Source organism: Mesoplodon densirostris, chromosome 18, assembly GCF_025265405.1.
Source record: "Mesoplodon densirostris isolate mMesDen1 chromosome 18, mMesDen1 primary haplotype, whole genome shotgun sequence".
Classification (NCBI taxonomy): domain Eukaryota; kingdom Metazoa; phylum Chordata; class Mammalia; order Artiodactyla; family Ziphiidae; genus Mesoplodon; species Mesoplodon densirostris.
Window position 1 is genome coordinate 35,673,114 of NC_082678.1, and position 22,136 is coordinate 35,695,249.

A 22,136-nucleotide genomic window follows, 5' to 3' on the forward strand; every position below is an offset into this window, starting at 1 on the left:
TCTTGCGACAACACTTCCTGCGGATTTATATCCAGTAAACATGCTGGGGAGGAAGCATGCATAGGCTGGAAACCCCGTTATCACTGAACTATCTGTCCCTTCCGCTTCCTGATTTCTTCCTCATGTCAGCATCACATGTCAACCCCAGTTCCTCGACCAACAGGTGACTCCTTCAGCCTCCCCAGGCCCCTGCTTTCTCATCTGGAAGACGAGGGCATCTCGGGGACAAGCTGGGACCCCCAGTCCTTTCCTCTGTGGCCGGGCCCAGCGCCTTCCTTCTCCCCTGGCAGGTCTGGCAGGTCCTGGCACAGAGCAGGGGCCAGAACACGACATTTGGGCGGGCAGGGGGATCTTCTGATGGCTCTTAGGGTCACACCGTGTGGCTGAGCCGAAGATCAGCAGGAAATGTTCAGTGCTCACCAGACCACATTTCCAAAGACGTGGTGAGGAGAGGATGGACAGTGGGACAGACGCTGCTGGTCCCTCTCGATGCTGCTTCCAGGATTCAGCTTGGGACCTGTTGGCCTCTACAGTTTGGGGACATTCTGAATGTCTGCGGTTACAGGCTAACTCCTCCCATACTAAGAGGTTGGAAAACCCAGCCATGGGACCAGGGCAGAAGGACCAGCCACACGCCGCTCACAGGCAGCAGATGCCCGGTCCTCTCCAGCACGCCAGGTGCATAACAATTTTTAACTATAATTTTGCAACTGGAATTAGCAATCGAGAGTCAAAAGGCTTACAATAAATCCAATAAGGGAAACAAGGTTAATTCCAGAAAAAGGGAGGAATGAAAGTGATGAAAATGGTTAACAGGACAGGTTAAGACTGAGGCTGTTGAGGAGACAGAAAAAAACTTGGCTCACAAATCATTTGAGTGAAAATGACTGGATAAAGAGGTCAGACGGTGTAAGGCATCGGGACAGTAACAAACCATTTTAGACAAAAACGGGTTTCTGGAATGGATTGCCTCTCATATTTATTATATCCAAAGCAGGTGGAGGTCTGGTCAAAGATAACAAGAAGGAATAAGGACTAAAGGAAAGGTTTTATGGAGAAAATTCTGAGTCTGAAAGAAACTTAGTCAAATTCGTGTGCTGAAATGCCCCAAAAGGAGTGCTTCTGAGACACGAAACACTAACATAAGTGAGAGGAGAAATTGGGCGTTCTGGAGTATCTTAGAGTAAGAGAGGAAGGTTGAAAGGAATAAAAAGAAGAAAATCAGGGACTTCCTTGGCGGTCCAGTGGTTAAGATTTCACCTTCCAGTGCAGGGGGTGCTGGTTCCATCCCTGGACAGGGAGCTAAGATCCCACATGCCTCGCAGCCCAAAAACCAAAACATAAAACAGAAGCAATATTGTAACAAATTCAATAAAGACTTTAAAAAGAAAGAAAGAAAGAAAGAAAATCAAATCCAGTTCCGAGAGGAGAAAGGCCATCCTCAGGGAGGATCAGAAGAAAAGCTTTCGTCCTGAGGTCTGAGCCGTGAATCATGGCTCAGACAAGCTGATTCCTGTTACATGTCGCACTGTGCTGGCCTGAACCATGTTTGCTGCCTATTTTTTTTTAAACTCACAAAAGTCAAAGTATCATGTAGCTTTTCCTACCCGCCTGAGGCTCCAGTTAATGAAAGAAAAGGATGAATCAGATGTAAGAATATAACTTTGAAGAAAAAGCCCTGATCACTCAACGACATGATCAGTCTAACAATCCCCACAATGTTTGTCTGACAGAGAAATGACTATTTTTGGACTTCAGGTAGCAGAAATGTATCATGAGAACATTCATAGCTATTTGTGGCGTAGAGCCACTTAGAGAATCAGAAAGTTCAAGGCTTGGATGCAGCCTGGTTCTTAAGTGTGTTCTCGTAGTAACAGTTTGTTTCAGAAGGAGTAATCGTGAGGTTTTTTTCTTTTGAGAAATGTAATAGAACAGTAGCAGTAGTAGCTAAAGCTTCAATGGTTGCTTCCTAGTGTCAGGCACTGTTTGAAGCCCTCTCCACATGGTAACTCCTGTAACCCTTATAGCAGTCCTGTTAGGTGCTGTTATGATTCCATTTTGCAGATAAGGAAACTGAGGCACGGGAAGGCTAAATGGCTTATCCGAGGTCACACAGCCAGAAAGAGCAAAGCCTGGGTTCTAAGATATCCCTCTCACACTTGGCAATCATTCACAGTTTTCCTTATAATCTATAAAAGAAATACAGCACCACACAGAAAGCTGCAGTGCCGGTTATATCACGTTCCCCTTTTCCGTGAGTATGAGGTGCACCCTTCAGTTCCTTTTAAAACACTTTTACATGTATGTCTTATATCTACAGACGATACATAGTGTTATTTTTCATGTTGCAAATATTTATATAAGTAGCAATATACTCTATTTCCTTTGGATTGCGATCTGTCCAGGTTGATATGTGTCCATCTCCCTGCCTGCAGCACCCAGATCCGGGCACTGGCCACATTTGGCTCCTGAGCAATTGAAACGTGGCAATTCCAGCTGAGATGTGCTATGCATGTAAAATACAGAGTAGATTTCAAAGACAGTATAAAAACCAGTTAAGTACCTCTTTAATCATTTTTAATATTGATTACGTGTGGAAACGGTAATATTTTGGAAACATGAGTTAAGTAAAATATGTTACTGAAATGAATTCCACCTGTTTCTTTTGATTTTTGTGTGTGTGGCTACTAGAAAACTGAAAACGACCCAAGTGGCTTTGCTTCTGTTTCTGTTGGAGGGCATTGATCCAGCTCATTCCTCTTAAGTGCCCTAAGTCCGGGTTTTGTCAATCGGTGAAGGAGAAATCCCTAAGTCTGAAAAGTAAGAAGTGATGGTCACTGTTCCTGGGGACTTTTCAAGGTGATTTATGTGTCATAACCTGTTCGGTCTTCCTGGGAAGTTGTATGCCTGCATGAAGGAGGTTGTGCAGAGTCCAGAGTCACACAGCTTCAAACAGGCTGAGTGGGGCCTGGCCTGGCCACCAGCTGGCCCGCAGGGGCCCATGAGAAGCAGGGAGAGCCAAGAGCTCAACGAGCAGAGAGCTTTACTCAGGGACATCAACACCACACAGTCCTTATGTATCGGTGGGGCTTCTATTTTTTCTTTTTTTTTTTTTTAACTTTTAACAGAGAAGTTCTGAGCAGACACACATCTGTGGTAATTTCAGCCTTATTGAAACCAGCACAGGCAGTATTTTTCTGACATCCAACATTTTTCTTGCCAATGTTATGAGGTCAGCTTTACTCTTTACCACTAATTGTATTAACTATTTTTAGGGCAAACTGTCAATGCACCCTACTTGTTCCTGCTTCCTACATTTTCAATTTATTTTCTTTAGCCATATCTATTTATATCTGAAGTGTTTGGGGGTTTTTTGTTTTTGTTTTTGTTTTTGTTTTTTGCTGTACGCAGGCCTCTCACTATTGTGGCCCCTCCCGTTGTGGAGCACAGGCTCCAGACGCGCAGGCTCAGCGGCCATGGCTCACGGGCCCAGCCTCTCCGCGGCACGTGGGATCCTCCCGGACCGGGGCACGAACCCATGTCCCCTGCATCGGCAGGCGGACTCCCACCACTGCGCCACCAGGGAAGCCCTTTTTTTTTTTTTTTTAAAGAGATGTCCTCATTATTCTGCCAGCGATAAAGTCGGGGCTTGTAATGAAGTTATAAACACACTGGGAGGGAGAGATGACATGTGATTTCAATGGGGAGATTGTGGATGAACTTTGGATTCCTTTTCTGATTCTGAATAAAAACCTCACTTTAACATTTTGAATCATACAGTCACAGAACTGGTAGGGACCTGAGGTGTCCTCTGTGTTGGTTAAGACCATGGGCTTTGTATCAGGCAGCTGTGTGACCCTGGGGCCAGAATCCACCATCTATAAAATGGAGATTCTAACATCCACCTTCTAGAGCTTTCTTGTGGATTAAATGAGATGACTGCGCTCTGTTCCTTGTACCTACTTTTGATCCACAGTAGTTGTGGTAATTACTATTATCATACCGTCATTATCTCCCCAGATGAATCCAAGGGGGTATAGTCTCTTCAAGCCCATCTAGTCCTGTCCCAGCAGGACCTTCCTCCTTGTTCTCCACCAGGACCCCTGAACATTCCCCCTGGGGGAGAGGCCCATGGTTAGCAGGCCACCCCCTCACCGTGCTCGCCCTGTGGGGTGCCCCGGGCAGTTCTTACAAGAAAGCTGTGCTGAGGCCCGCTACCAAAGCGCCCCTCAGCACACCCTTCGACCTCCCCACTTCCTTCTACACTCTCCCTCCCCTAGGACCTGCCCCCACAGACCCCTCCAGATGCATCTGAAAATATCACTGCTGAGGCTTTCCTTGAGACCAGCCACCTTGCTCTTAAGTGCTCTTGCCAATGACTGTGGACCCCTTGCCTCTCCAAAGCCGCTGAGGAAGGGCAGGGCTTTCCTAGCCAAGCTTAGGATGCATGTCCCCATTGCCCAGAAGCGTATCACACAGCCCCACATCATGGCTCGGGAGGACTCGTTTTGAGGACCATAACCACAAACCCAGGAGAAGTCCCCACTTTGGCCTAAGATAGCAGGGAGTGAGAGCGCATGCAAAGGACACCTTTGGAGATCAGCCGTGTGGCTGAAGTTGGAAAGTAGTTCAGGCTCCGCCATGACCCTGAACTAAAGAAGATTCTAGAGGTGAGCACACTGAGGCCCAGGGGCTTAAGGAGTTGGCCCACAGGTACGGAGAATACCTGACGTTGACTTCCCCCTCAGATACGATGTTTATTCCTGGCACTAATACCCTTCGGCAATCCCCGCTCGTGTTGAAGTTGAGACAGCCTCCCAACCCCTCCCCCATAGTTAGCACAGCGTGTGTCATCCAGAAGATGATAAGTGATAATATAATTATGATAATAATTAAGTGTTCAGTTATTTCTTTGTTTCTGCGTCCTTAGGGCGGGCTCAGGGCCTCTCCCCTGGAGGCTTCTGCGCGGGTGGGAACCCTGGGCCCTTCCCCTCGGATTCTCCACGCTCGTGGGCCCAGGGCCTGACACCTGCAGGTGTACGGCAGGTGCTGTCCCCTCTTCGCGAGGCCTTATTTATCTCAAGTCTTCCTGTACTGGTTGCTTTTGGACCCTCTTTGTAACGTGAATGGAAATAAGATGTTATTCCTGAAGTACACCTCCTATTTCTGACTATGGAAAAATTTAGCTGTCTCGGGCACAGCCAAATCCAGGCCACTCTGGACCCGCCAGCTGCCTGTTGCCTAGTAACGACCGCCCTGGCCCCGCCCCGCGCCCTGGCGTGCGATCTCACAGCCTCCCTCCAGGTCCCGCCCCCGCGGCGCACAGTGGTGACGTGCAGAGTCCGAGACACTTCCGGCGCGCTCGGACGCCGGCCCCGTTAACCGGCTGCGTGGGTCCCGGGCGCCATGGCTTCCGTGGGGGTGTCTGTCGGCCGGCAGGCCGAGGATGCGCTGCAGCCACCCGCAGAGCCGCCGCTGCCCGAGACGAAGCCGCTGCCGCCTCCGCAGCCGCCGCCGCCGGTCTCCGCGCCGCAGCCGCAACCGCCGCCGAGGCCTCCGTCCCCGGCCGGCGTGAAGGCGGAGGAGAACTGCTCCTTCCTCCCCCTGGTTCACAACATCATCAAATGGTAAGGTCCGGGCCGGCGCTGCCAGTCACGTTTCCGAGCTCCGGGGGCGCCCCGCGGTACAAAGGAGGAGGCCGACCCGGAGGGGAGCGGCCTCACCGAGACCACCCCCAGTCGTCCCAAGAGTTCAGCAGACTCTGGCCCTGGGAGTTGCCAGGCCCCGTGCTGGCAGGCCCCGCTACGGTCAGACCACTCGTGTGCATCCTGGTGGCCTGAAGCCAATCAGGCTTCTCTGAGCCTGTTTTCTCACCTGTAATTAGGGGTATAGTACTCACTTCGGCGTCTTTCCTAACAGATCCAACAGATGTGTATCATATTCCATATGTGGCACACTGCTAAGTGCTGTGGGGTGTACAGGTGAAAGGGCAGACTTTTCACCCCCACGTTGATAACCAGTTAGAAGGGAAAACGTCGTGAGAGAGAATAACCCATAATGCAAAGAGATTATAGGGGTGATGATGGGAACGTTACAGGAAACGGGTACTGGCCGCCTGCCAGCGCTTACGGTGCCCTAACATGGTGTCACGGGGTGATTGTCTCCTTTTGGCCAGTCTTCGGGTTACCTAACTTTTGAAACTGACCCTTAGGAGAAACACACACGCACACACACACACACACACAACCAAAACCTTCCCTATCCCCACATTTGCCCAAATTAATTTTTTACCGTTATTTATGATAACAAAGTGTAAACCCCTGCGCTTAAAATTTTTATTCAGCCATTAAAAACCAAAACAAAGTAAATTACAACAAAGTTACTTTTATAGTAACATTCAAGTGAACATCAATTGTGCTCCTGGATGTTTTGCTGAAATGGAATTGCTACTCACAACATGAAAATATTGTTACTGGCCCAGCTGGGTTTTTCTTTTTTTTTTTTTTTTGGTTGGGTTGGGTCTTCGTTGCTGCACGCGGGCTTTCTCTAGTTGCCGTGAGCCGGGGCCAGTCTTCGTTGCGATGCGTGGGCTTCTTATTGCGGTGGCTTCTCTTGTTGCAGAGCACGGGCTTCTAGGCACGCAGGCTTCAGTAGTTGTGGCGCATGGGCCTAGTTGCTCCACGGCATGTGGGATCTTCCTGGACCAGGGATTGAACCCTTGTTCCCTGCATTGGCAGGCGGATTATTAACCACTGCGCCACGAGGGAAGTCCCTCCACCGCTTTTAAAATAGCTGCAAAGCATTTGTTCTCACAGTAGACCTTGACTTCATCTGGCTTCACTTGGTGCAAACATACTGTTTATCGGGTAAGGCAGACTGTTCTGTCCTCATGAGCCTGGGATCATCAAGTAGCACTTCTAGGCTGCAGTGACATAGCAAACACAAACGCAAATGCAGACCCTGCAATCCCAGGGCAGTGCTTGATTATAAAAACGTTATCCAGATCAACCCAAATATACTTATTCTGGTTTTAGGGAAAATATGGAAAAATGAAAATACATGGTGTATATTCTTGCACGCTGATAGAGCAGTTGGGTTGGGCTGGACTTAAAGATCGAGAAGTTACGTACATGAGAGAGAACATGGGCTTTGAAGTCAGATAGCCTTGAATTCGGATCTGCATGCTGACGCTTGCTTGCTTTGTAATCTTAGTAAATACGTAGCCTTTCTAGGCCTTAATTTTTTTATCTCTAATATGTGAGTAATAATGAACTTCAAATGGTGGGTTCAAATGATAGCTTTATGATGTACTGACCTTGGTGAAACAGCTGCTCTGAGCCTCTTTTTTTTTTGTGAACTGGGACTAGTAATACTTAAGTCATAGGTTGTTTTGAGGCGTTCTCAAGAGCATCCTCCTGTGAAAGATGGCGGGTTGGGCTGAGGCTGGCCTTGGGTCCTGATGGCCAGGAGGTGACCCCATGACTCGCCTGCAGCAGCTCTGCCCTTCCCTGTCTTCTTTGCTGAATCCGAGTGAAAAGGCCAAGCGCCCAGATAGGGATTGTTGGTAGGCTGTTTGGAGGAATTCTCTCTTGGGCAGAGAGCACGGAGCCCGGGAGGTCAGAGGCTGTTTGCGAGTGGTCCTGAGGTTGTGCGTACACACACACGCACACAAACACACAGTGTGAACTTGCCTGGGAGCCGAGGAGCCATATGAAGTTTTTGAGCTCAGGCCTGGGTTTTGTAAAGGTAGATGGGACAGAGGGTTTTAGGACGGGGAAAGGACTGGGTCCACAGGAATAGTGGGAGGAGGTGCCAGGGGTGCCCTGAGGGGGGTGGCAGGTGGAGTGGCAGTGCTGGCGGGGGACAGTGGGGCACACGGCACACAAGGGTATAGGTGTGGGATGTCATCGCCATTCGGATTGCAGGCGATCAGTTGCAAACATGCACATACACATCAACAGCCAAGTAATCTAGCCGTATGATCGTGTACATCTTAACATGGACAGACATCCAAGGTTCATTTTACATGAAGAAAGCAAGAATCAGAACCATGTGTGTAGTGTGGCCACAGTTTTGTCAAAACAAACTGAGAAGTATGTGTGTGTTTGTGTGCTACTGACTATCTTGAAGCGATATTAAACAATGTGCACCACGTGTTAACAGAGCTTACCTGGGACAAGGGATTAGAGGGACTTCCCTTTTGTAAGCCTTGGCTGTCTGTCATTCAACATTTTTTTCCCTCAAGCCCTGTAACTGGTGTAATTTAAAGGCCCTACTATTTTAGGAAGATGCCAGCCACTGACATTAGTGTGGGAAGAAGACTGGTCCCAGGCCTGTCGGCGAGGAGAACATTGGGGGTGTGGGGACGTGAGGCCGAGGGGGTCAGAGGTTTTGAGGAGGAAGAAATAGTTTCCCATTTCTTTCCCGAGTCGGACGCCACCAAGAGATCAAAGAAATGCCTCTCGAGTTTGGGAGGACGTGACTTCAGTGACCTGGTGGTTCCTTCTGCTTCTGAGTCACCAGTGGACACACCTGCCCAGCTGATGCCTGTTTGCACCTGCAAGTGAAGCATCGTTCTTAGGCTCACCCGCTAGAATTGTGCGGTGTGCCCGAGTGTGTGTCTCCCACCGGGCCGCCGCCACGCATCACCCGCGCCTGCCCAGAGGACCATCAGGAAGTGGCCTGTCACTCGAGCCATGCGGTGGTGTCCTGAGCGCCCTAGCCTTGCCCTGGTTTGTGGATTTTGTGCTTCTCCACCCAGCCTGGTCTCCTTTGTTTCCTTCTGAGTCAGGTGCCGACCAGCACTGGCCACAGGGGCGGGCCCCCTGGAACTCATGCTTGCTCTCTGGTGCCCAGGCCATCTCTTCTCTCGGCTGGAGTCAGGGTCCCGCTGCCTCCCCCTCGGGCAGCCTGAGACGCTTGTGCAGCCGCCCCCCAGCTCAGCTTCCCTCCGGGTGGGCTTTACACATGGCTCCTAATTTCCTCCCCTCCCTTTTTTTTTTTTTTTTTTTTTGCAGTTTTTTTTTTATTGAAGTCTAGTTGATTTACAATGTTGTGTTGATTTCTGCTGTATTGCAAAGTGATTCAGTTACACATATATGTACATTTTTTTTTTTTTTTTTTTTTTTTTGCGGTATGCGGGCCTCTCACTGCTGTGGCCTCCCCCGTTGCGGAGCACAGGCTCCGGACGCGCAGGCTCCGGACGCGCAGGCTCAGCGGCCATGGCTCACGGGCCCAGCCGCTCCGCGGCATATGGGATCCTCCCAGACCGGGGCACGAACCCGTATCCCCTGCATCGGCAGGCGGACTCTCAACCACTTGCGCCACCAGGGAGGCCCTGTACATTTTTTTTATATTCTTTTCCATTATGGTTTATCATAGGATATTGAATATAGTTCTCTGTATTACACAGTAGGGCCTTGTTATTTACCTTTTTTTTTTTTTTTTGCTGTACACGGGCCTCTAACTATTGTGGCCTCTCCCATTGCGGAGCACAGGCTCCGGACGCGCAGGCTCCATGGCCATGGCTCACGGGCCCAGCCGCTCCACGGCATGTGGGATCTTCCGCACCGGGGCACGAACCCGTGTTCCCTGCATTGGCAGGCGGACTCTCAACCACTGTGCCACCAGGGAAGCCCACCTAATTTTTATTTTATATATTTTTGTTTGTTTTTACCTTGTCCTTTGAGACTTGTGTGATGTGAATCAGTTTTCTTAAAACTATATTTTAATTTCAAAACTCCCTTGGGACTTAAATTCCTAACGATGTGTTAGCACATATGCCATATAAGTGGAATGATTTCAGAAGCCCAGGTGGTGTCTGTCCAGGGTTGTAGATCTGAGCTGAGACATAAAAGAATTAGAATATAAGGTGCTCCCTCGACGCTGGGGTAAGGTGTACCACTGATGGTGTGTGTAAATTGAGGGCCTCAAATGACAAGAGGAAATGTTTGGTTGGCCATTCGTTCCCTAGAATAAACTATTGATTCTCCAAATCTTGCTTCCAAGTTCAAGCTATTGATAAATAGTGAGCAGGCCTGGTGTGTCTCATTTGTCAGGAATGAGCTGTAACCGGCGGATCACCAGGAAAGATGGATATTCTGTCTGCGTAAGCAGAGAAATGATTAATAATAAACATGAACTAGCACCATCTGGGTTGAAATTTCCCATCAAGGATGAACGTTTATTAAAATAAATAAACGATCATTGACAGTTTTCCCCTCTCACGCTACTCAGTGGGTGACTTTGAAAACAGCCTGTGAATCAGCTTTTAGATTTTAGTCTCAACTGCCTTGTTTTCAAAAGCTCATCCATCCACCTACTAACTTTTAAAAGATTTATAGGAGCAACTGACAGGCCGTTTCTTAGATCATAGGTGAAGGTTTTTGTTCTTGTTGTTTGCTTTTAATTTAGTCATGACAGGGAGCATGGATCTCTCGGCAGCTAATAATAGCTGTGAGGTGAAGGGTACGAGCCTGCCTTTAAAATGAGCGTGACCGGAAGGCGAGGAATTTACACGAGTGTGGTGGGAGAGGACACGTACCTGCTGAAAATTTTCCAGTAGCTTGTAACTAGTTTAAAATTTATGAATAGCTCTATGGAAATTAGGATGTATGTTAACAGGTTCAAGCATCTGAACATCAGCTAAAATTATCTTTTGCTCGTTGATAGTCTCCTGATTGGCCTGGAATGTCTCAAATTAGAAATGTGGTATTTCAGCAAGTGTTACTTGCAGTTTGTTACATGACATTGGTAAGAATTTTTCATTCATTCAGCAGACACTTAGGAACTTATTTGCCAGGCGTCTACTCTTTCAGCAAATGTTGCCTCAGTGTGTGCAGCACCCACGGCCCAGGCTGGGGAAGCAGCTCTGCAAGAGGGCTCAGTGTCCGGCGCGTGCCTGCTGGGGGGTGGGGTGCTGCCTGCACTATGGCTGCACAGGCAAGAACCCGCCCCGTCCCCCGGGCGCACAGCCCAGCCCAGCCCAGCCCAGTGGGGAACGCAGGCGACAGGCGTTCTGACGCGGGGATGCGAGGATGGAGCTGTCTGGGCTAATGGTGCTAACACCTGCCCTCTGCCTCCGCAGCATGGACAAGGACAGCCCTGATGTCCACCAGGACCTGAACGCCCTCAGGACCAAGTTCCAGGAGATGCGCAAGGTGGTCAGCGCCATGCCTGGCATCCACCTGAGCCCCGAGCGGCAGCAGCAGCAGCTGCACCGCCTCCGCGAGCAGGTCCGGACCAAGAACGAGCTCCTGCAGAAGTACAAGAGCCTGTGCATGTTCGAGATCCCCAAGGAGTAGATGCGCTGGCCTCCGGGACGAGGCGGGCACGGGCCCCCTGTCTTCCAGCGCTGTGGAGGGCGTCTCTGGTACCGCCTGCTTAGCTGAACGTGGCCCTGACTGCGGAGCCGGTGTGCGTGCTGGCTTCCCCGGGCGTCCTTGTGTACTGTCCCCACGGTCCAGATGCATAATGACTGTGTTCCTGCTGCCAGAAGGAGGAGGGCTCCTGAGGCCGGAGGGGCAGGGCCACGGCCCGGCCTTCAGGCTGGGCTGGCAGATCCCGGGGCAAAGCAGGAAGGGAGGTGGCTGCCCTCCACCCCTCCCCTCCGCTCCCGGCACAGGTGTTGGATATCCAGGTAGCCAGTGTTGAGTGAGCAGTAGGGTGTGTGGAGTCCACTGGACAGTTAGGCCTGCACTCACATGGCGAGGGTTTAGGATAGAAAAAGGCCTTGGGAGAACGGCACTGTGCCTAAAGACTTGAGGGTGGCTTTTTGCTCTGGAATAGTTTCCTTCTGCGTTTGAGGGGTGGGTGTCACTGTCCGTGGGCTGCCCACCGAGGGCCCTGCCGGCAGCCCCGCCTCCAGGTTTCTGCCTCCCACGTGTGGGTGGGTGGCAGAGACTCTTGATCCTCTGTCCCTTGTCACCTTCAGGTAGCCCGTTCAGCCATTTCATGCCCAAGAATGGCCAGACCGCCTCAGACCACGTGGTCTCACCGGCCATGGTCTCCAGGTGAACAGACCCCTCTTCCAGCTTCTCAGAGTCCTGTTCCTGGTTTAGCCATGACTTCCCCTCTGGCCTGCTCACTGCGTGCAAACAGGCGGTCATGATGTGCTTTCCGCTCAGAGCCACGGTTCTGATGGCCCCTTGGGGTGGGGAGAACTGCACCTGGCAGTCATGCGGCCAAGGCCTGGTTCATAGATGCTTATAAACACCTTTGTTTCACCTAGACAGACTTTGTGTTAGTGTGACCAGACTGAGATAAGAGCATCTCTTTACTTCGCCTCTGAAGGATGCAGGACAGGTGGCTGAATATCATTTAGATCCAGAAACGGGCTCATAACCTGTGCTGACCGAGTCGGGGGCTTAACAGCTGCCTGCCAGTTGCCAGGAATGTAGGTTGAAGATGTTTTGAGCAGGGGTTCTGTCCGTGTCTGCCGATGGCCACCTGTCAGGTGTGCAGGGGGGGTGTCAGGTTTCAGCGGCCTTGGCCAGAGGCGCAGGCTCTGAATTTAAGTGGGTGTCACCTGTTAGACCAGCTCTACCATGGGGCTGTTATCAACTGAATCAGTTTTCTTGACGTTTCAGAGTAGTGTGTGGGCCGGTTTTAAGGCTCCAACCAAATACTATGGGACACGAAGCTCAGAAATAAATACCAGGCGGCCGGGCTCTCCCGGAGGGCTACGGTGGACACAGGGTCCTCATGGGCCTCTCCTGTGCTCCAGAGTTGTGACTTGTGACACTTTTCAAGCGTGTGATTAAAAGAACTTGTGCTCTGCTGTAGGGACGTTTTGGGTTTGTACTGAGAAATTCACAGTAGGACATCCCCTTTGGATAGTTGAGAGGAAAACCTCTGCTTTGCTTGGAGGAGACAAGGAACCGTGGGCACCTCCACTCTGTGCCCCCACGCCAGCCCCCAGCACACACGGCCACATCAGCTAGACCACTGTGAACATGGGCTGACCCTGCCGGGAGTGGCATCCATCCCCAGGGTGCAGCTGGCCCGGGGGTCATCCTGCCTGCAGTCAGCCCCCGGGGCTGCCATTCCTCCTCTCAGAGGTGGGTTGGGTCCTGGTGGGGGGCAGTCCCCCAGAACGGTTGAAAGCCCTCCCCGGGACAGCATTGATGCCTCACTTGGATGCCTGTTGGCGGGCACCATGTAAGACGTCGCCCGTGGCCCTCACAGCAACCCCAAGCAGAGGCGTCTGCTCTCTGTATTTCACGAGCGGAGAATCTGGGGCTTGGCAGGCGTCACTTGCCCCAGGAGTGCACAATTACAAGTGGCAGAGAGAAGTGGGTCCCGAGTTGGGACCGGGTGCCCTCAACTGCTGAGAGGGGGTGCTGGACCCCACATGGGTGGCGAGTGCTTCCTGGAGCCGGAGGGGCCGGGGCTGCTGATTGTGACTGGATCCAGGTGGCTATGTGGCAGAGCCTGAAGCCGACTCAGGATGAGGGTCCTGCACAGAAGAGGGCCCAAGGGACCCCTTGAACCATCTGCGGGTTCCAGGTTTGGTGACGCTTTGTTGTCCTGGGCCTGTGCTGAGTATAGGATGGCGCTGGCCGGTCCCCGAGGCCCTTGGGGCTGGGCCAGTGGGGAAACTAGGCAGGTAAACAGCTGGAAAGATGTATCTCTAGGAAGGACCCTGAAGTCCTTTATTTTTGTCCTGGCATTCTAAGGAATGGCTCCCCAAATGGAAAGGCATCCAGTCATCTGTAGCTTTTTTGGAGCCTTTTCTCCCAGGAGGGCGGAAGCTATTTTCAGAAAGCCAGGATTATTTTCCAGCTCTGGGGAAGGGGATTCTAATTCCACAGAAGTAGAAACCTGCCTCTCCCTTCTCCCTCTTCCCCCTATTTCTAAAAGCAGAGGAAGCATGGTTTTCCATTTTAAGGTATTTTATTTTATATTAAAAAACCAGTAACAAGACTAACTTAAAAGACACACGCAGTACAAACACCTAGGTAAGATTTTTGTTCATGTCAAATGGTGACACCAGAACTACTATAAAGTGCAAGTTTTATGTTTTGCTTTGTGCAGTTGCACACACATGTAAACAAGTCACTCCCTACAATCGGACCCCGCCCTCAGTTTCAGGCCAGCTGTCATGGCAACCCCCAATCACAGATAATGCCCCGTTTGTCCTGGCCCTCCAGCCGGCAGGACCCATTTCTGAAAGCCTGGTGGTGGCTGATTAACTCCCATTTCCATCCCCATTCTTAGGTCTTTGTGAGAAACAAGGCAAATTCAACCTCTGCTGGGCGCGTGGGGCTAGCGGGCGCCAACGGGGGATCGGACGTTGGGGGAGCCCGGGCTCAGCTAGCTCTCTTTCCTTCCGGAGCAGATAATGGTCCCTTCTCGGTTTCTTTGAGTCTCCCCAGTGAATAGGCTGGAGCGCTGGGAAGGAAGACTCCCGTCCGCGCGCGCACGCGCACGCGGCTCGGGACGCACGGCCCGGACACTTGACTCTTGGACAAGAGGGCCTCCGGAGGTTCTGCGTCCGCGCGGGGCGGGAGTTCCTAGCTGATAACGCAGCGTTCCTTGTCCTTGGTCTGGCCGCCGCCGCTGGCCTTCTCGCGGATGTACATGAGATCGCTGTGCACGCTCGGCCTGCGCGCCCAGGGCGCCAAGATGCCGAAGGCGTCGTCCTGGTCGCCGCCCGCTCGCCGCAGCCTCTTGCCCCGCAGCGCCTTCTTGTGTAGCGCCTCGCAGTGCTGCGCCGATACCCGGCGGTGCAGGTCCGGGCTCATCTCGCGCGGCAGGTTGGCCATGGCGAAGAGCGCGTGGAACATCTGGTCCAGGCGGCTGTTCCTCTTGGCCGAGATCTCGAAGTAGGCGCAGCGCTGGGGGTCGGCGCCCACCAGCTGCTCGATCTCGCGCTGTTCCACCTCGCGGTAGAAGTCCCGGTCCCCTTTGTTGCCACAGATGACCAGGGGCACGTCCACGTTCTCCTTGGTTTTGTTCTTGAGGCAAGACTTGGTGTCGAGGATCTGCCGCTTGAGCCTCTGCACCTCCTCGAAGGAGTCGCGGTTGTCCAGGCTGAACACCAGGATGAACACGTCTCCTACGGGGAGCAGAAAAGGAGAGCGTGAGGGCAGCCGCCAGGGGACAACTTAAGCGGGCTGACTTCGGGGCCTCCCGACGCCGGGGCTCCGGCCGCCGCGAGGGTAGCGCCGAACTCTCCGCGGACCGCGCCTCCAACCCGGGCGCCCGGGAACGAGGGGTCCCCGGCACTGTGGCGGCGCGCTCCCTCCCCCGCCCGCTGCCCGGCCGCCCCGGCTCACCAGTGAGGATGGAGAGGCGCCGCATGGCGGGGAAGGGGTGGTTGCCGGACGTGTCGAGGATGTCGAGCTGGTAGATCTCGCCGCGGATGCAGTAGAACTTGCGGTGGAAGTCCTCGATGGTGGGCGTGTAGGCGTCCTCGAAGCGGCCCGTGAGGAAGCGCGACACGATGGCCGTCTTGCCCACCTTGGACGAGCCGAGGACCACCATGCGGTAGCAGTTCTTGGCCGGAATACTGAGTTCCGAGTCGCTCTGGCACATCTTCTTGATCATCGCGGCCAATTTCATTGAGCAGAGGGACCGCGGGGGCGGGCGCGGGGCCGCGAGACGAGCCGACTGTGGCTGGGGGAACGGGGCAGAGCAGCGGGGAAGGCAGAGCGGCCGGGCGGCGCGGCTCGGGCTCGGGCTGCGCCTGCGCTCGGGCTCTAGCTCCCGGACGAAACCTCTACCTCTCAGCGCCCAGCGACTGCCCTTATATGCAGCCCGCGTGGCCGCCCCGCCCCGCGCCCGCCCAGCCTCTGCGCGTCACGGTGCGCACGCCCGCGGGCTCCACTGCGCGCTCCCTCCACCTCCGCGGGCCTCTACCCGTTCCCGCCCGCGGGGCTCGGGAAGGAAACGGTGCAGGGTCTGCCTGCGGCTACGGGCGCGCGGACCCTGCGCTTCTCCGCTGCGCGGGGCTCAGCGGCCGTAAGGGCGTCGGGGACGCAGTCCCGGCTGTGCCTCTGACCTGGGGCAGGGAACCCCCCACTCCCCTGCCACCGCAGCCTCACACGCGCACACGCTCACTTTCTTTGGGACGCAGTTTCCCCAGAGAATAACGACACTGGGCAGCGTGATGGCATGTGCTTGCCTGGTGCTAGGCACCGCGTCTGGGCTCTGCGCATCTTCTCACAAGCTCTGCGAACTGGCCCAGCGTAAGCCCCTTCGCGTCCCGGGCGGGTTTTGCTCCCGGCGGCCGTGCCAGCGCGAGGTGGGCGCCGCGCGCTCCGGCCGCCAGAGTGCAGCAGAGGCCCCGCCGCCAGAACGGGGAGCCGTGAGCGCCACGCTCAGGGCTGCAGTCAGCGCAGCCAGAGCGTCCCGACCCCGCGTTCTACTGCAGGCTCAGCTCCTTTCTCCCAACCAGAGATCCACTGGATCCTGGCAGGGGTTTTTAGCCAGAGGCTGTCCCGTCATCTTCCTGTCGGAGACTGGAAGGACCAGAGGTTTGCCCTTCCTCAGTCAGTCTGAGGCCAATGTCCCCTCCCTTCCCCATAGCATGTTGTGCCTTTGGAGTCCCGTGGGCCAACATTCCCATTTTTATAGTTGGGGGAGCTGGTCTCGAAGCCAGAGTGAGCCTGAATGCTGTGTGGGCATCACAGCAGTCTCTGGCCTTCTCTGGACCTCGGGTTCCTCTTTTGGAAGATGGTGGTCTGGCTCTGGCTGAGAACTTGCGAACAGTGTAGGGGCAGGACCTGGTAATAACAACAATAGTAAATGACCCACGAGGCCGCAGGACAAACGGGGGGGGGGGCAGCAGGTAGATCAGTAACCAGGAGTGGGCTGCTGCCGAAAGGCTGGGGAAGAGGCTGCTGGAGCTGGCCAGCTCCGGCCTGGAGCTCATGGAAAAGCCATCGCTCCCCGCGGTGACAGGCGAGGCTCTCTGATTTGGGAGAAAGCCAGGGCCTTTAGCTGTTGCCACCCACCCATCCATGCAGGTCGGAGCTGTGGGCAATGCTGGGGTGCCAGCCCGCACCCCTAGCTGTTTACACAGGGCCTCATGGGCTTCTTGGCCAGCCCTCTGTGACCAGGATTCCAGCAGAATCTCACACCCTCTGCAGGGGGCCAGGAGAGTGTTTATTCCATGTATTCCTTGCCAGGCACTCTTCTTAAGTCCTTCCTCGTGGCACCCGTGAGGGGTGGGAACTATTACTCCCTCCATTTTACAGATGGAGAAACTGAGGCAAGGGAAGTGACTTGCCCAGGGCCCACAGCTAGTAACCGCAGGGTCCAGGGTTTGAACACAGCTCTCCCTGGGGTGGTCAGTGGGCCAGGACCCAGCCTAGAGTCAGAGCCTCCCTCCTCCCACCCCCGGTCCAGCCCCTTCCAGCTGGTGACAGTGGCAGGTACTGAGCCCAGCCTGGGTTCTCAACCTTCAATTCCTGGCACCTGGGCCCATCCCCACCCACAGATGCCAGGTTCTAAGACTTGTTCTCCCAGGTCAGCCAAGTTCATTAGGCCCTGAGCACACCTGTCGTTCTTTCGCCAAAGTGTGCCCCTCCCCCACCCACCATTGCATTAGCTCTAGGTTGTCCAGGTTTACGATGTTACCAGTGATCTGTCTTCCTATGCTTGAGCGCCTGCCTGTATCATTTCCTTGCAATGAAGCAATTTTCCAGCTCAGAGTGGAATGGGAACCTCTTAACCATTTGGCCAAACGTTGGGGGTGGGCTGGGGTCGGACAGCTGGACCCCAAGGCAGGAAGTGTCCACCACAGCCTGGTCTGCTGGCAGAGTGGTTTAGAAGGTTCTTGAAAGCCGTGTTTGAGGAGTGCCGGGCAGGCCCCGTCAGGGGGCGTGTGGATGGATGCTTGTGCTGAGCGCCAGCCTGCTGCCCGAGCCCACCCCCAGCAACTTCTCGCCCAGAGAGGGTCCTGTGTCACCCCAGCCCACAGCCACACCTGACGAAGAGGACAGGGCTAAACGGAGCTGGGTTTCCCCTCTGACCTTGCTTCCTCGGCAGTTCCCTCCTCAGCTGCGGGCTGCTCCCATCACAGCCGACCCTCCCCATTCCGGGCCCACCCTTCACGGCGGCGTGACCCATGGGTCAGAGGCCCGGAGGTGCTTGGTCTTGCCCTGACAGAGGGAGGGCTTAGCCCACGGGGGCCAGCACGTCCTTGAAGGCTAGAGAGGATGTGTGTGCAGCGGTGCCCGCGGAGGGGTGAGCTTCCTGTCCCTGGAGGTATGCGAGCAGAGGCGTTGGGTAAGATCAGTCTCTGTGCTTCCTGTGGCCCCTCGAGCCCGGAGACCTCTGGAACCCAGACACTAAAGGGCACCCTTGAGGCACTCCATGGCGGGGTGGGGGCCCAGCAGCTCTGGTGTCCAGGGCAGGCATGGCTATGGCAGCCACTTCACAGGTGAGAACGCAAGGCTCAGGGCCAGGCGTACAGATAAGAGCACACCCGTCTGCCATCCTGAAGGGAGGAAAGGCGAGTTCTGTGCCCTTGGAGGGCTGGGGGCTGTGCAGGGGAGGCTGGGCCCAAATGCGGGTCCTGCCCTGTCCCTGTGGCTCTGTGGTCAGGCCCGGCAACTGGCCCCGGATGGCCCCACAGCTGCTACTTGTGGCCACGCAAGGTCCACGAGGCATTAGGAGACAAATGTCGGTAACCAGAGACACCAGGTTCGGCCGGGGGGTGGGGGAGGGCCCAGTGCTTCCCACCCAGGAAGCCGAGGCAGGGCCGGCCCCGCCGGCCCCCCACAAGGGGCAGAAGTGGGGTGAGGCTGGTGGCACAGGAGGCCCAAAGGCTTGGGCAGTCCCCCCCATTCGGCGTGGATGGCGGCGCCCCTCCTGGCTCACAGACTCCCTCCCAGACCCCAGCCTGCCCCTCCCCGGCCTGGACAGACAGAGACCAAGGGGGTGCTGGGGTCAGGCGCTTTTATTGGTCAGGACGTGGTGGGTGGCAGGGCAGGGGGCTCTGGGGCCGCACGGCGCCTTCCAGGCCCTCAAGCCACGTTTCCAAGGCACTGGACGGCCCAGGCCGGGCACTGCTCTCCCCCTCCCCTCAAGGGGCATGTGCTCGGGGCAAGCCCGAGGTGGGGACCCTCACGGAGTGGCCACGGGCCGTCAGCTCCTCTTGTGGGCCTGGGAGGCTTTCTGCCGGTAGATCTCAGCAGTGAAGGGCCTGTGGGGGTGGAAGAGAGGCTTGCTCAGCTGGCGTCGAGGTTGACGCTGCCACCCAGACCCCCCACCCGGCATGGACGGGGTGAGGGGTCCGTGTGGGAGCAGGAGGGTCCAGCACCACCTGCCCGGCACCGGGCCGCCCTGTGCCCGCTCTAAGCTGCTTGTCTGCCACCCTGACGGTGACGGCGTGGCCAGCTGCCCAGGCTCCAGGAAAGGCCTTGGAGGGAGAGGCGGGGCTGGTGCAGGTCACGCGGACGGTACACGGCAGCCCCGGCCCCGGCCCGAGACGGCGCCTACTCACTCCTCGTACAGGATGGCGACCATGTAGGTGAGCGCCACCACCGTGGTCAGCAGCAGGCCGGCGGGGCTGGCGTGCCTGTGGGGAAACGCGGGTCAGGGGCAGGCCCGGGTCCAGCCTTCTCTCAGACCGGGGTTCCACGGTCCGGGCCCTGACCCGGGGACTAGCTCGCCACTGCCCGTCCAGGCCCGGCTCCCTGTCCACAGGCCTCCAGCCCCAGCCAGGAGGAGCTCAGAACAGTGATATGGGGAGGACAGAATGGCTGGCCTCCCCAAATCACTTGAGTGGTCAGCGTGTCCTCTTCTGCACAGGAGGCTGTCCGGGGGCAAAAAACGCTCTCCCTGCCCACCAGAGGTGATGTTCTCAGGCTGTTTTCTAGAAATGGGTCCAGGGCTGCCAAAGCCAGGCGGAGCGTCCCTTGGGCCCCTTCACGGGTTCTCTCCTGGTGACTGCTGCGGGGCTGAGCCCCTGCATAGACAGTCGGGGAGGAGAGAGGGAGGGGAGCTGGCTGGTGGAGGAGCCCAGGAGCCAGAGGGGAAACGTGAGCCCCAGGCCAGGGGCCCCGAGGCACAGGGGCTCGAAGACATACGAATACCCTTTGGGGACCCTCTGCCCTGCCCACTCCCCTCCTGATGGGACCTCACACTGTCCATCTGGGGGCTCCAGCAACAGTGAAGTTTAAGTGTCCCCTGTGAAACCGCCAACTCCCGTTCTGTGGGCTCCATTCAAATCAAGCTTGAGAGGCGGACTGGGCCACTTGGCCCTCGGCACTGCCACGTGGAGATGCCAAGGCCACAGATGCTTTGGGGCTGAAATGAGATCTGCCCTCCTGAGGCTCTGCTCACTGGCCCTGGTGCTGTTTCCTGGAGTGGGCAGGGCTTCCCCCGCACAGCCAGGCAGCCCAGGAGCTGGGGAGGGGCAGGCTGGACCCCCCCAGGGAACCTCAGGGCCAGGGCTCTGTGGCCACCGTATCCCTAAGGCTGACGGCCCCTGCCTGGGAAGCCGAGTTAACTAGGCTCTACGGAGGCGAGGGTGGGGGCAGCCGGCACCTGGTCAACCCCGACACGGGTCCTTCTCCATTCTCTCTGCTTGAAGTTTCCCACCTTCCAAGACCTGTCGCACCTAACAACCTGTGTGGAGATGATCATCCCACACTGCAGATGAGGAAACTGAGGTCCACAGTGACCCACATGCCAGAGCCCCGGCCTGGCCCCGAGCATGGGGCAGTGGTGGGGTTGGTCCCAGGGACCTGGCTGTGCATACTGGGGAGGGGGCATCTCACTCGGGCTGACAGGCCCAGAGAGAGAAGGCCCGGTTCCTGGTGCCCCCAGAATCCCGCTGCTCTGGGCCTTCTGGGGCTCCCACACACCTGGTTGCTTGGGTACCGGGAAGGCGCATCCGGGCCGCAGGTTGGGGACAGATGGGCTGCGGAAGGCCTGGGGCAGCTCTGCTGGGTCAGCGTCTGGCGCCCTGGGTAATGGCTTGTCTCTAATGAGCTCTCAGACAGAGGGCTCCATCCCCAGCACAGCCGAGGCCCCCTCCTCATCACCGCGTGGCTGATGTCCTCCTGAGGGGCCTGTGGGAGCCTGGCCCCCCTAGGGTCCCTCACATGTTCCTGAGAGCCTGGCCTGACAGCCCTGAGGAGGCGGCGAGGGTGCCAGGCACTGCTGGGGCAGAGAGGACCCACTGTGTGGCTCTGCCCTTGGAGGCCCTGTCTGAGCACAGAGGAGGGACACGTGGGGGTGGGGGTGTGTGGTCAGGGAGCACAGAGGAAGGACTGTGTGTGTGTGTGTTGGGGGCGTGTGGTCAGGGAGCACAGAGGAAAGACGTGTGGGGGGGGGGTCAGGGAGGACTTCCCGGAGGAGGGGACATCTCCAGTTGGGTCTGAAAAGACCCAAGTAGGGGGGGAACACTGGGTGTGCTAACAGGGCAGGCTGCAGGGGGACCTGCATGGGGTTCACCCTGCCAGTCTCATGTGGGAGATGCTCTGGGGAGTGGGTAAGTCAGGGATGTGAAGCCTGCCCCACTGGATCCCACTGCCTGAGTCCAGGTGAAAGGGGCCAGGCTGAAGGCAGGTGGGCAGGGGCTGCCTGGTCTGAAATGGGGCTGGGGTTGGGGGTGTCCCAAAGACCCACAAATTCCCCTCTAGCTCCTCGTCACTCAAAGCCCAGTGATTGGATCCCGGGCCACCCCCCTGAAGGTGGGGCTGGGAAGGGACGTCTCATTCCAGACCTTCCATCACTGAGATTCATTCCTTTGGGTCCTGTCGCCCTTCTGGTCTCTGGGAGCACTGGTAACCTTCTAGGTAAGTGGTTCTCAAGCGTTCAATAAAAACAGAACACTTTCTACAAAAAAAACTTTCTATGGAAGAAGTCCTCATCCAGAAAATGGACAAGCGGGAGCTGCTCTGGGGGGCAAGTGGCGTGATGCCCTGTGCCAGCCTTCTTGACAGCGGGTAGCTTGCTGGTACCAACAGCCGGCGACGCAGACGGCGCTCGGCACAGGGCCTCATCCGCAGGGCGCAGATCCCTGCAGCCTGGCCGTGGACAGGGAGCCTCCCAGCCCAAACGTTCCTGCACCAAGTCAGCAGCCTGCAGGCCACGGGCCAAGAACAGCTTTTACAATTTTAATTGTTTTAAAAAATCAAAAGAATATTTTGTGACTCGTGAAAATTACATGAAATTCT

The 22,136-nt window shown here is 55.6% G+C and overlaps 3 protein-coding genes across 5 annotated transcripts in view; 1 reads left to right on the plus strand and 2 right to left on the minus strand.

Moving 5' to 3' along the window:
- The first annotated feature begins 5,351 nt into the window (after nucleotides 1–5,351).
- On the plus strand, nucleotides 5,352–12,924 carry MED9 (mediator complex subunit 9). The gene is made up of 2 exons (XM_060081617.1): nucleotides 5,352–5,627; nucleotides 11,087–12,924. Exons 1-2 carry the CDS (start codon nucleotides 5,407–5,409, stop codon nucleotides 11,301–11,303), a joined length of 438 nt encoding a protein of 145 aa, XP_059937600.1. The 5' UTR covers nucleotides 5,352–5,406; the 3' UTR covers nucleotides 11,304–12,924.
- Nucleotides 12,925–14,348: 1,424 nt separating this feature from the next.
- RASD1 (ras related dexamethasone induced 1) lies at nucleotides 14,349–15,706 on the minus strand. Its single transcript, XM_060081662.1, has 2 exons — nucleotides 15,279–15,706; nucleotides 14,349–15,058 (listed from the first exon to the last, which is right to left on the minus strand). Exons 1-2 carry the CDS (start codon nucleotides 15,562–15,564, stop codon nucleotides 14,514–14,516), a joined length of 831 nt encoding a protein of 276 aa, XP_059937645.1. The 5' UTR covers nucleotides 15,565–15,706; the 3' UTR covers nucleotides 14,349–14,513.
- Nucleotides 15,707–18,895: 3,189 nt separating this feature from the next.
- The window catches only part of PEMT (phosphatidylethanolamine N-methyltransferase), a 47,683-nt gene continuing 44,442 nt past the window's right edge, over nucleotides 18,896–22,136 (minus strand). For 2 of the 3 annotated variants that reach the window (XM_060082314.1, XM_060082312.1), the window contains exons 6-7: nucleotides 19,454–19,528; nucleotides 18,896–19,153 (exon numbers count right to left, since the gene is read on the minus strand). In XM_060082314.1, coding sequence (XP_059938297.1) covers nucleotides 19,096–19,153; nucleotides 19,454–19,528 — 133 coding nt within the window. In that variant the 3' untranslated portion in view covers nucleotides 18,896–19,095. The remainder of the gene's footprint in view (nucleotides 19,154–19,453; nucleotides 19,529–22,136) is intronic. The other variant, XM_060082313.1, reaches the window with a different exon arrangement.

What these genes read in the sequence shown, in the direction of transcription:
- MED9 (XM_060081617.1), top strand. Translation starts at nt 5,407, where the DNA reads ATGGCTTCCGTGGGGGTGTCTGTCGGCCGGCAGGCCGAGGATGCGCTG. An exon ending in GTTCACAACATCATCAAATG is followed by an intron (nt 5,628 to 11,086) that starts GTAAGGTCCGGG and finishes CTGCCTCCGCAG; the next exon opens with CATGGACAAGGACAGCCCTG.
- RASD1 (XM_060081662.1), bottom strand. Translation starts at nt 15,564, where the DNA reads ATGAAATTGGCCGCGATGATCAAGAAGATGTGCCAGAGCGACTCGGAA. An exon ending in GCGCCTCTCCATCCTCACTG is followed by an intron (nt 15,059 to 15,278) that starts GTGAGCCGGGGC and finishes TGCTCCCCGTAG; the next exon opens with GAGACGTGTTCATCCTGGTG.